Source organism: Sorex fumeus, unplaced genomic scaffold, assembly GCF_029834395.1.
Source record: "Sorex fumeus unplaced genomic scaffold, SorFum_2.1 ptg000048l, whole genome shotgun sequence".
NCBI classification, from domain to species: domain Eukaryota; kingdom Metazoa; phylum Chordata; class Mammalia; order Eulipotyphla; family Soricidae; genus Sorex; species Sorex fumeus.
In genome coordinates, this window is record NW_026606105.1 from 8084386 (window position 1) to 8097325 (window position 12940).

General features: G+C 47.1%; 1 protein-coding gene across 7 annotated transcripts in view; it reads right to left on the reverse strand.

The window, feature by feature from the left end:
* Positions 1 to 11793, reverse strand: part of LUC7L2 (LUC7 like 2, pre-mRNA splicing factor) — a 54593-nt gene extending 42800 nt beyond the window's left edge. For 2 of the 7 annotated variants that reach the window (XM_056124057.1, XM_056124059.1), the window contains exon 1: positions 8321 to 8404. Coding sequence is in view for 5 of the 7 variants with exons in the window: in XM_056124052.1 (XP_055980027.1) it covers positions 8129 to 8214; positions 8321 to 8358 (124 nt within the window). In the remaining 2 variants the exon portion in view is untranslated. Of the gene's footprint in view, positions 1 to 8128; positions 8215 to 8320; positions 8405 to 11281 lie in introns of those variants that run through there. The other 5 variants (XM_056124052.1, XM_056124054.1, XM_056124053.1 and 2 more) reach the window with 5 other exon arrangements.
* Positions 11794 to 12940: the final 1147 nt, after the last annotated feature.

Genomic DNA, 12940 nt, shown 5'->3' on the forward strand with positions numbered 1-12940 from the left:
TTCCGTCCAGGTAATCCTTAGGTGGATTAATCAGAGACCCAGGGGCAGTGCCTAGGCTAGGCTAGGGGAAGAAAGGCCTTTCAGAAAGACCAAATAAACCAAATCTTCCCGTGGAAGGCAAGTCAAAGAGGACACTGCTGCAGTGATTATTATACTGAAGAACCAGTCATCATTTTTACAATTTCCTCAAAATTTCTCATCAACTCTACTAATTCAGTCTAGGGGTCAGAGAGCTAGTACAGCAGGTAAGGTGCTTGCTTGGTTTGATTGCTGGGTTTGATTCCTAAGCACAGAGCCAGGAGTAAGTCGTGAGTATCTGTGAGTGTGATCCCAAAACTAAAAGTTAAATAAACAAAATTCAGTCTAATGCTCACTTAAGCAATTCCTGTAATTAACATAAAAAAAGGACTTATTTTTGGATACACCCAGAAATTACTCCTGGTGGTTTTCGGGAACCCTATGGGATGCCACTACCCTACCCACTGTACTGTCTCTCCTGCCCCCCAAAACCCAACTCTCATCATTCTATTCCCCCTTGTGGTAAACACATTGCTTAATCTACTTATTAGGTATACAGTTCCTAGAAATTCCTTCTGAAAAAAACTCGCCGTGTTTTTTTTTTGGGGGGGGGGGGCGTAGGCAACACCCAGCAGTGCTAATTCTGGCTCTGTAGTGAGCCCTGAAGGTGCTCAGGGAACCACATATGGTGCTAGAGATAGAACCAGGGTCAGCTGGATACAATAACTTAATCCCTTACATTATGTCCCTGGCCCCCTCACTACATGTTTTGTTTTTTTTTGGTTCACACCCAGTGATGCTCAGGAATTACCCCTGGAGGTGCTCAGGGGACCATATGGGATGCTGGGAATCGAACCCGGCTTGGCCACGTGCAAGGCAAACTGCCCAAACCACTGTGCTATTGCTCCAGCCCCTCACCACCTCGTTTTAACAATATGACTAGAGATGCTTGTAAACTTGTTTTGGCCAGTTGGCAGTGCTTTGGGGGCTGCTACCAACTTGGTGACTGAGAGGGTGCAGGATCAATCTGTGCAGAGCCTGGGGGGCCAGAGTGTTAACACAGGCCTCCTGGATGCACTGCACCCACAGTAGCTCCCTCAGCAATCACTCTGGCCCTGCTTTGGAAATAGTTAATATGTCTAACTTTTAGGAAACACATTAGTAAGGAAAATGAAGAGTTAGCCAAAGACTGCAATGCAGACAACCGATTACAACTCTCTTCCTTCCAGATGTATGTCATGTCTTTTCTAAGAACCTATAAAATAATTACAAAAGTAGCAGCTTTCCTTTCCCCAGAAAATACAAATATATTATGTATTATACAGAAAGGCTTATTCCTCTTACCTTTCACATAGTCATAGAGACGTACAATAACAACTAGTTAGTAATACCATCACCACCATAATCTCCGTGCAAGTCCAAGATTTTAAAAATCAAATGCTAACTATGGAAATTTCCAGAACAAGGTCATTTTTACTGGATATAGCCAAGAAGTAATGATTCTAAAATATTTTTCTAAGTTACATTAGCCTACTTTTCTATAAAAACCGATGCTGGGGCCAGTGCAGCACTAAGGCACTTACTTCGTATGCAGTCAACCTCGGCTCAATCCTGGGCATCCCCTAGGGCCCCCTAAGCACCACTAGGAGCGATTCCTGCATGCAAAGCCAGAAGTAGCCCCTGAGCACCTCAGGGTAGTAACCAAAAACCAAAACAAGGGGGCTGGAGCAATAGCACAGCGGGTATGGTGTTTGCCTTGCACAAGGCCGACCCGGGTTCAATTCCCAGCATCCCATATGATCCCCCGAGCACCGCCAGGAGTAATTCCTGAGTGCATGAGCCAGGAGTAACCCCTATGAATCGGCAGGTGTGATGCCAAAAACATGGACACACACACACACACACACACACACACACACACACACAAAACCCAAAAGCAAAAAACCAAAAAGATTTCATGGGATGAGATTTAGAAACCATCTTGATAAGAGGAGATAAAGCTTCAAGCTTCAGAGCTAGCAGAATTGTGACAGAACTGCAAGAAAAAAAAATACTAAATAGCTAGTCTCAAGTTTCTATTCTACCCCGATCTCAACCCCATTTTCTCTCATTATACATGTACCAGGAAATGTGTCAACATATTTCAGCTGGGTTAGATCCTCAGTATCCCATATGGTCCCCTGAGCACTGCCAGGAGTAATTACCAAGCACTCTGGATGTGGTCCCCAAAACAAACAAAAATCAGTTATTAAAAAGCACTGCTGCTGGGGCCAGAGAGACAGTACAGCTGGTAGGGTGCTAGCCTTGCATGTGGCCAATAAGGGTTCAATGATCGCTAATGTCCCACATGGTCCCTGGAGCACCACCAGTCGTGACTCTTGAGTGCAGAGCCAGGAGCAATTCCTGAGAGGTTGTCAGGTGTAGTCCCAAAAGGAAACAAAATAAAAACACAAAGTTGCAGTCCACTAAATTTTCTATTTTGATACTTACTTGCAGAACTACAATTCTGATACAGAAATTCTGGTACTCTGGATTATCTGGTGCCTTCTATCATCTAGAAAACTCTACACACAAAATTAGAAGTAAAATCTATTCTGCTATGAAAAATACCACAGAAAAAGTGATTGATTTATCTATAAAAAGACAAGTCCTCACTTGTTAGTGCAAGGTATAAGACCCAAGCAGCATCTCCCAAACCTAAAACCTATGAAAGAAACAACAAGGGAAGAGAAATGAGAATTATCACAGGAAAGAGGAAACAGACAACTCAATGATCAAGGAAGTTCAAAGAAAAATTACCGTGAAGGAGACCAAGGCTTGCTCTGGAAGACCACAGATCACTGTGGGGCACCGAACACACCAGTCCCAAGGAAAAACTGAGACTGAAGATGAATCAAAGAACTTCATCTGGAATGTTCCTTTTTTTTTTTTAAGGAAAAGGAATTTGTTTATCCTTATATATTTTGATTGTCCTTTGTATTTAAACGTTTCTCAAAATTAAACTACTACAATCAAAAGCAAATTAAAAAACAAAAATCAAATTTATTACTTGGAAATAGACACATATGGCTGGAGACCAGGGGAAATAGCACAGTGGAGAAGGAGCTTACCTTGGACATGGCCAACCCCATAATGCCTCTGGTCCCCAGCACAGCCAGGAGAGGCCCCAAATCGAAATCATAGATAAAATATGGGAGAATGGGAACTCTTAGTAAACCTCGAGCACCCTGCGCCTGAGAAACAGAGGTGCAAATCTTTGCAGAAGACAGCCCGGTCAAGGCATTCAGCTCCTTCAGCTCCTGCAGCATTAGTCGCTACTTTGTTGCAGGTGAAAAATTATTGCTGAGGCAATAATCTTTAGGGAAAGGAAAGAGAAAGGAGAGTAACCCAGCAACCTTGGGGCAAGTCGGCAGGGTTCTACTCTCCAGCCCTCTATCCTGGGGCAGAAGTGCCCGGGAAATGCTGTCCCCCTCTCCAGAATGAGGCCACAACATGCAAATGGCCGTTGGCTGACAAAACCGATGCCCAGCCCTGGCTGAGCTAGGTGGAAGCACACTTGGCCTTGCATGTATGTTTGGAGCCCTAGGTGGGAAGCTGACGGGAAGGAATGGGAAAGGAAAAACTGATCACTACACTCTGAAGCACAGCAACCAAAAATACACAGAACAGTCTCTAGGGACACACTCCCTCTAAAGCATCACCCCAAAATGTCTCTGAACCCGTGCTTTGCTAGCAAGCCCGCTGGCAGGGCAGTCACAGCCACTTCCCAGTTTCCAGGGCAGATTCTGGCACCCACACCTAGGCACCCTTTTCGAGAACCCAAGGCCCTCCCGGGCTCCAGGGAGTCGCCCAGAGGTCTCACAGGTTTGGATTTCTGGCCCGCTTTGCTTTAGAACATGGTATGGAAGTCTCATGAGCTTCTCATGAGGTTGTGTATGTGGACAGCTAGAACAATGTTTTGGCTGGTTTTATTTTGAGGGGCTCTTAAGCGGGACCCCATGATGCTAGGATGGAAATTCAGGCCTTCACTGCTCAGGCATGTGCTCTAGAACTTTAACTCGTCTTCCTGGCTCCAAGTTACAACAGTTTTCCCCAAAGTATGGAATTTGTAGAGAATATTTCTACAGAACTTTAGGTATTATGTAATTTTACCAACATGACATTTTTTTTGGGGGGGGGAGGGTTGGTTTTTGGTGATACCCGGGTTACTCTTGGCTCTGTGCTGAGTGATCACTCCTGACAATGCTATGGGGACCATATGGGGTGTCAGGATTGTACCCAGGTCTACCCTGTGCAAAACAAGCACCCTACTCACTGTACTGTTGTTCTGGCTCCAACACTTTTTAAATACCACCCAATTATTTAATGATGATATTTATCACAACTATTTATCATAAAAGATTTTACCTGATGTTAAGAATGTATTTAGGGACTGGAGGGATAGCACAGCGTGTAGGGCTTTTGCCCTGCACACGGTCGACCCGGGTTCGATTCCCAGCATCCCATATGGTCCCCTGAGCACCGCCAGGAGTGATTCCAGAGTGCAGAGCCAGGAGTAACCCCTGTGCATCGCTGGGTCTGACCCAAAAAGCAAAAAAAAAAAAAAAAAAAAAAAAAAGTATTTAATACACATAACCAGTTATTATTTTGGGGTTTCTTTTGGGGGGGGGGGCACATACTAGTGGAAGGGCAGTGCCCTATTTGCTATACCATTCCTCCAGCCCAGCAAGTTCTAAATTTTAGCACAGAACCTTATTTTCATTTCATTAGTTTTTCCAATATAAAATTTTATTTTTAAAATAAGGGATTGGAGTGATAGTATAGTGGGTATGGGCTTATCTCACATGTGGCCAAGCTGGCTTTGATCACTAACACCCAACATGGTCCCTCAAACCTGTCAAGAAAGACCCTTGAATACTGCTGGTGCAATCCCTCTCAGCCCTTCCCCCCAAAAAATTAAAAAAGAGAAATTAAGTTAAATATGACTCTGTAGAGATAATCACATGTCTTGCATGAAGTTGATCGAGGTTCAATTCTTGGCCCTGCAGCTGGCTCTGATCCCTGAGCAAAGCTGAATATGACTTCCAAAAAAAATAAGTTGAATATATGTGGGGAGGGGCCAGGACTGGGGCTGGAGCAATACTATAGTGGTTAGGGTATTTGCCTCACACGTGGTTAGCCCAGGTTTGATCCCTGGAACCCCATACGGTCACCCAAGCCCATTAGGAGAGATCCCGGAGCACAGAACCAGGAACAAAAACTGAGCAATGTTGGGTGTGACCCAAGAACAAAAACAAAAGAAAAAGAAAATCAAAGCAATTTACCATACTTTCAGGAGACACGACAAAAGACTTACAAGGGCAGCTGGTTAAATTCTTTTCAGTTGCATCAGAATCACAGGTAAACATCATTTGTACAGGGTTCACAACTAAATCAGAACATATGGGTCAATTACCTAGTGAATTTTTTACAAAAAACAAAAAAAGCTTATAAGATTCCTTTCTTTAGTACATGTTAAATGGCAAAATAAGATGCTTATTGACTAAGCTGTTACGGTTTTTACATAAAAACATTCAGTTCAAAGGAAACACTATAACCAATTGCATTTTTTTACAAACTACTTTTTTCCATCTTCAATCATCTTACAAACTGATGAACTGATTACGGTCTACCTTCTGATTTCTATCCTAGAGACCATTAGTGCTTAACACCTTAAATGAAAAAGAAACACATTTCTGAAGGTCCTAAATCCTTAAGATTCCTATCAGGAACTTGCCCTTCTCTTGATAGATCCTTCACTTCTCCAGTAAGATGTTCTCAGGTTCTTCCTTGTAACTTACAGGTTCTTACGAAACAGACAGAGTGGAACAGGTTACCTTAGGATTCAGGTTAAGTACTTTTCTGGAATTCCATTCAAGGGTATCTCTGCTCCAGTATCTGGTTTTCCCCACCTAACCGACCCGGGTTTTAAGCAACCGTGTGGGCCTGCTGGCACCCTTTAAGAATTTCAAGGAGCCAGAGAGATAGTACAATGGGTAGGGTGCCTGCTTTGCATGAGGTTGGTCAGGCAGACTTGGGTTCAGTCCCGGGCATCCCTTATGGCCCACGAAGCGCCTCCAGGAATAACCCCTGAGCACTGTAGGCGTGGCCCCTGAACCAAACAACCCTACCAGAACAATTTAAGTTTTGGTGTTTGCATGAATGCCGATATTGAACTTTCACTCTCCATAACTAACCCCCAGACATGACACCTACTTGCCTGTCATCTCCTGCTACCCATTTTAAGCATCTACCACGCTTCCATTCATCTTTATGACCTCTAACTCAAATTGAATCAGGTATGTGCTGCTTGTAAAGCTTATGCATAGAGACAAAATGCTTTGTCTCTGGCTTCAGTATATTGCAGAAGCACATTTCTCTGAAGAGAGCCAATCACTGTAGAGAATACAACAGAGGGCTATATGAAGTCTTATGACTATGTTCTGGTATAGTACGTAGAGAGAAATAACTGATTCAGGGCCAGAGAGATAATACTGCAGGTAGGGCCCTTGCCTTGTATGCTGGATTCTATCCCAAGTGTCCCACGGGATCCCCTGAGCCCACTAGGAGGGATTCCTGAGTGCAGAGACAAAACCCCTGAGCACCACTAGCTGTGCCTCTCCCCCACAAAAATAGGAACTGGTTCAGAGTTCAAAATGTAAAATACCATAAATTTCTAGCATTCACTATATGCCTATTGAAATATATTTTTATTAAAAGTATTTTATATGCCTAGACCTCTGATAAAAAAGTGTTTACAAAAATTATTTAATATCATGATTGCTAAAATTTCCTATGAAGAATGTAGATGCTCTGGACCAAGATAAATTTCTTCAAAAATATGTACTTGGGTGGAGTTCATGCCCAATTCAATCAGCTAATCAGTGGCTGAATAAATAGCAGTACTCCTACATTAAAAAAAAATATGTACTTGGGGCCAGTGAAAGGACAATAGGTAGGGTATCTGCCTTGCACGCAGCCGACCCGGGTTCAATCCCGGCATCTCATGTAGTCCCGAGCACCACCAGGAATAATTCCTGAGTGCAGGGCTTGGAATATCAACCTGAGTCGAAAAGCAAAAACAAACAACAAAACCCCCACAAGACCTTATGCTTGTACTTAAAGGCTTAAAAATGAGCAATCCAACTGAAATAGAATGGTTTACAACTGATCAATGAATAACTTATTCATGATGAGAAAAGTGAAAGAAAATGCTCTCAATGTATGATAAGAGGGAACAAATTAAAGACGATTTTATGAAGAGGAGAGTCTACTGAAGAAAACACTACCCATATCTGATTCACTCATTTATTTTCCAAAAAGGCAGGAATGCCAGAGAGTCTTAAGAGATTCAATAATTATGTTATCATCAAATGTCATTACAAACAAGTAAATGATTTTCTGGACTGTATTTTCCTGTGAAACTCCTGCGAAACTCTAGGATGAGTAGCCTTTCAACCTAACAGCTCATATTTTAACAATATAATTAGAAGAAAAAAGATTATTATGAATGCGCACTTCTGAGTACGCCATTAGAGCTAGAATGATCTAAAAATCTTAACTTGACCAAAATATTTTCCAACAATAATCATCACCTAGTTATGGTATAAAATCCTTTTCTATATTCTATTAGTCTCCTACTTGTTTTTGAAAACTGGCCATTCTGGGCCTGGTTAAACCTTCTAGAGATAGTTTTTGCTCCTAATGAAAGGGAAACTTCCATAATTTCTAAACTTAGGCTATAAATCTAAATTCACAGCTTTCATTTTCATTCCCACCCCAGATTACTCCGTCACATAGTCGAATCTCAAAATGGCTACTTCAATTTTCCTGTGTTCCTCCCTTCTTCTAAATGGAAATTGAATTAGCTCTCTTCCCTCTCTATTAATGTTGTGATGTACCTTAACCTCATAGGTCCTTCCTTAAAAAAAAAAAGAAAAAGAAAAAAAAAGAAAAGAAAAAACTTAAAAATATTCTTATTTTTAAACATTATTTAGCACAACAGATTATTTGGGTTCCCATTTAACAAAGTACAGATTTAACTTGAGGCAAAAAAGGTTAGGTGACTTACCCAAGGTCACAATTAGAGGTGCAGCTGGGGCTAGAACCCAGGTCTCCTGAGTCTCAGCCCAGTGCTCTTTCCTTAGCCCATGATGCCTTATCAGAAAGATCCAAATACAGTCAGACCCCCAGTTACATGGGTATGAGTTACACTGATTCACATATACAAACTTTATATAGTGTGACCAATGTTTCAACTCACGCGGTACCCTGCTTCCATTTATGCAGTATGCCAGGCATCGGCACGATTTTCAGTGGCACACAGGCGGTTGCCACCACCAGGGCCCTAGGCAAAATTGCAAAGAAGGCAAAGTTTGTCTTTGGCCCTCCCACCTCCCGGCAACATTCCTCTCCCACCTCCTGCTCAGCCCCTGCCCAGCCTCCCAGCACCATCATGCTGCCCTCTGGCTTTCCGAGGACCCCACTCCCACCGCTCACCCAGGACTGGCCTGTCCTCCTCAAGTGCCCAGCGATCCCAAACAACCTTTCCGTTTCCCTCTCACTACAACTCCAATTCCTAAGGATTTTGGGTTAGGGAGTCTCCGTGATTTTTTTTAAAGACAGAGAGAGAGAGGGGTGAGTCTCCAAGGAGTTTACAGGGGAACTAATATTAAGTGTCTGAGTTTAGGAAAGGGGGTGTTGAAAATAAGCTTTGTTTGAGGGTGGAGAGAGAAGCAAGGCTTTCTCAGTGCCCTGGTCTCCTGTGACAGTTCAGATTCCCAAACAAAGAGGACACTAAGTGTGGAGTGCCACAGTCCAGGAAGACACTGCTTTACCATTAAAAAAGTCTCTGCAATTAAAAAAAACGGGCCAGAGCGGTCCTTAATCCCCTCCTACCTACCTTTTCCATCTCTCTCCCCCTCCTGGATGCCCATTTCCACTTCTTAGTGCCAAGACACCCAACAGCGTTCCCTGTTTGTTAGCTGTGCCTGGGTCCGATACAGAGTCCCATTATATAGCTTCAAATTACTTGATGTTTGTTATTCAGGAACATATCCATGCTCCCCTATCCCTGGATAAGTTAACTGTACAGTAAACGAGAACAATCCTGAATCATAAAACAAAGTATGTAAACTCATTAACTAACTGCTAAGGAAAAGAATGTTCTAAGTCTTGTATACAAGAAAAACCCTATTTGGGTATTTCAGAAAAAAAAATTCTTTTCCTTGAATGTAGTATGTTCCTTCATGCCCAACACAGCAGAGAAAATCCATTCATTTCAACTAATTATTATGGACTTATAAACATGAGTTCATCAGAATTCTCGTAGAAGCAAAAAAATCCAGTGACAGACACATAAAAATATAAACTTACTTATATTCAAAGCAGAGTGGATTTTAAGAAATCCATATTTCTGCTGACTATACACATAGTAATACATCTATGCACACACACATATACACTTCTCTGTATTTAAATTTAGCCTTGACTGAAAATTTATCAAGTGAATGAACAGTAGTTACTTTTGAGCAAACTACCCTTCCCAGTAAAATTAAAAATCTTAATCCACACAGAAGATACCAAAAAATTGGTATTCACCTAGAACCAAGGATCTAGATGACTCATGTAAAAATCTTCAATGATTACAAAAATCATTCTACTGAAATCCTAATTAAGCCTTTCCGAAAACCATCTTCATATTGGAAAAGGAGCAATGTTAACACATTCTGAAGTTATGAAACAAACATTCTAATCTAAAGATGGAAAATGGTACAGGTAAAAGTCTCTCCAGTGGTATTTTTCAGTTTCAAGGGTTTATTACATAAATTCATTTCTTTCTCAAGCCTCCCCTTTCTATGCAACCACAAATAGGTGTACCAACTATAAGCTATTTGTCTAGATATCCTATGAGGGAAAACTCCCATTGTGGGTTTTTATTAAAACTGAACTGTGAACACTGAAAGACATTCTACTCAATAGGTGTTGCCAAAAATAGTTGAATCCAATCATTTAAAAAAAAAAAACCACGCACACATTTTGCTGCGAAGGACTCAAATGATAACTCAAAAAAGGTGCTTTGTCAAGGAAAAAAAAAAAAGCATTTCTCTAACAACTTGGAAACTATCTGCCGAAACAAGGAACAAATGCAAAAGGGCAAGTGGTTTTGCCTGGTTTTTCAATGTCCTCAACTAGGCCTTTCCTCCGTATTAGCATGGACTCAAGCTGCATCCATAAACAATAACTAGGTAATTACCATCCAAAAAAAAAAAAAAAGAAAGAAAAGAAAAAAAAGCCACAGTGTTTCACCTTCTTTTAGAAATTCTCCACGACAAAAAGCTTATCCCGCAGCGAGGGCTTCTTTTTCTATACCCATTCTAACCTAAATGCCCCTAAGGATCGTTCTGTTCCCCTCCATCCTACTCCACTGGGCACCAGAATTTCCAAAATGGTTCTCTTCGGGGCACATGCAAGAGTTGTCAATATTTACTGAACAAAAGCCTCTATTATTAAATTGTCTCACAAAATGGAGGTCTGTCGGTGGAGGGGGAGGGGGGTAAGGAAAAAAAAAACAGAAGAAAGAAAACAGGCCATAACATTTCTCTTTTCCACAAAATGGGGCCAAACACACCCCACTTGCAGAAACCGTGGTTGGGGGTTCAGACTCTCTCCCGGGCCCCGGCTGCAGGGGGACTGCGGAGGGGTGGGGGGGGCGCCTCTCCGGGTCCGGGACCCCCACCCGCGACCCGGGCACCGGGGGGTGGGGGGGGACGGTGGCCGGCGCATCTCAGGCCGCCCGCGAGGGAGGGTCTCCGAGGCCCGGGTGTGTGTGTGTGTGTGTGTGTGTGTCGGGGACGGAGCCGGGGCGCCGGGGCACCCGAGCCGGCGACCACCCGGGCCGGGTCGGGCCGGCCCCGCCGCGCAGGCTGCCCGGGTCCCGGCCAAGTCCACCGAGGCGGCTCAAACTCTCCCCCCTCCGCCTCCGGGCCCCGCCTGACCCCATTGGCAGCCGCTCCCGCCAATCCGCGCCGGCACCGCCCCCCGCGGCCGGCCTGCCCGCGCCTGATTGGCCGGGCCGGGAGCCGGGACCTCGTGTTACCAATCTGGGAGCCCCTTCCTCAGCCACACGCGCGAGCCCAGGTGCGCCCGCGGAGCCCCGGCCCGGCCCGGCCCCGCGCCGCCGCCCGGCCCATCCCCCACCCCCAGGGCACCGGCGGCCACTTACCGTCCCGGGAGGTGCCCATCAGCTGGTCCAGCATGGCGCGCATCTGGGCCTGCGCCGACATGGCGGCGGCGGCGGCGTAGCGGGCGGGCGGGGGCTGGGCGCGGAGCAGGCCCTTTTGGGCCGGGGGCAAGCAGGGGGTGGGGTGGGGGAGGTGAGGCGCCGCCTCGGTGGTGGCGGCAGCGGCGGCGGCGGCGGCGGTGCTGGTGCTGGTGCTGGCGGTGGCCGCGGTGGCCGCCGGCGCCCCGCCGCCTCGAGGCGCGAGGAAAGGGAGCCCGAGGGAACTGAGGGGTTGCAGGAGCGTCCGCGCGGCGCTGCTCCCGACGCCGCGGACGTGGAAGACGGCCGCCCTCGGCCCCGCGCTCTCCGTCCGGGTTCCTGGGACACGAGCCGCACGGGCGCAGCCAGCGCTCGCCGCCGACACCGCCACCCGCCAGAAGCCGTCAGCCCCCCCACCCCAGCCCGCTCTGACGCCGCTCGCCGTCGCCGTCGCCGCCGCCGCCGCCACGCGAGCGCGCACGCTCCGCGTTTCCCGCGGGGGCTCCACCAACCGGCGGCCAACTGGAGGGCCTGGCCCCGCCCCGCCCGGGGCCCCGCCCCGCCCCTCCCGCTCGCCCGCGCGGGGCCCGCCCTAACGGCTCTCGGGCGCGTGCACGCGCGCGGCGCCCGCCCCTGCGCCGCGGCTCTCGCGAGATCCGGGCCTCCGCCGCCCGGCCCGCCCCGCCCCCACCGCGACCCTCGGGCCCTGAGCTGCCCGCCGCGGCGCCCGGCCCGGGAAGCCCGCGGCCGGAAGTGGGGGCCCCGGCTCCGGCTCCGGCTGCAGGGAGGTGAGCGGGCTCCGCACGGAGACGCGCTGACCGTTAAACTCCTCCTCCGGGACCCACCCAGGCCGGTAGCCCCGCGGACAGCTGACCCTTGGGGCCGTGTGCCCACCGTCACCCCCCACCCCCCATCCCCCAGCGTTGCGGGAGATGCGACCACCCCCACCCACCGCACCCCCGACACACAGCAACACACGCGGGGCACCTCGAGCAAACTGGCCGTCGCTCGAGGGGGGGATGGATGGGAATAGGCGGGAGCTGCGGCCTCAGTGGGCAGCTGAGGCTCGGACGTGCGGACCGGTGAGGGCTGGACTCGGAGACGATTGCTCGCCTGGCTTGAAAGAGCAATTGGAAGAATAAGATAGCCTCTGCGGTGCATGGCATCCCCGAGGGGAAAGAGGGCCCGGGGGTCTGCAGTGGGGGGGGGGCAGTCCTTTTGGTATTGTGGGAGTCTGAGCTGTATCGTCGTTCTTAAACTTGCATACAGTTGGAACCCAGTTAACCTTTATAAACCAGAGGTGGGTTTTGTTTTTTTTTTTAATCGCTTAGAGAGCAGAGGACTTCAAAGAATGCAGAACAAGGGCTGGAGAGATAGTACAGGGATGCAGCGCTTGCCTTGCACACACCTGACCTGGGTACAGTCCCCAGCACTACCCTTACCCAGCACCTCCAGAAGTGATCCCTGAGCTCAGCTAGAAAGAAGTAAACCCAGAGCACTGCCGGGTGTGGCCCCCAAACCAACCTGAAAACAAAAATACAGAACCAGAATGACTTACATGCTGAGGAAAACGTGTTCACGGAAGGAAAGGAAGAGGAGAAAGAATGGGTAAGAGGGTTCATT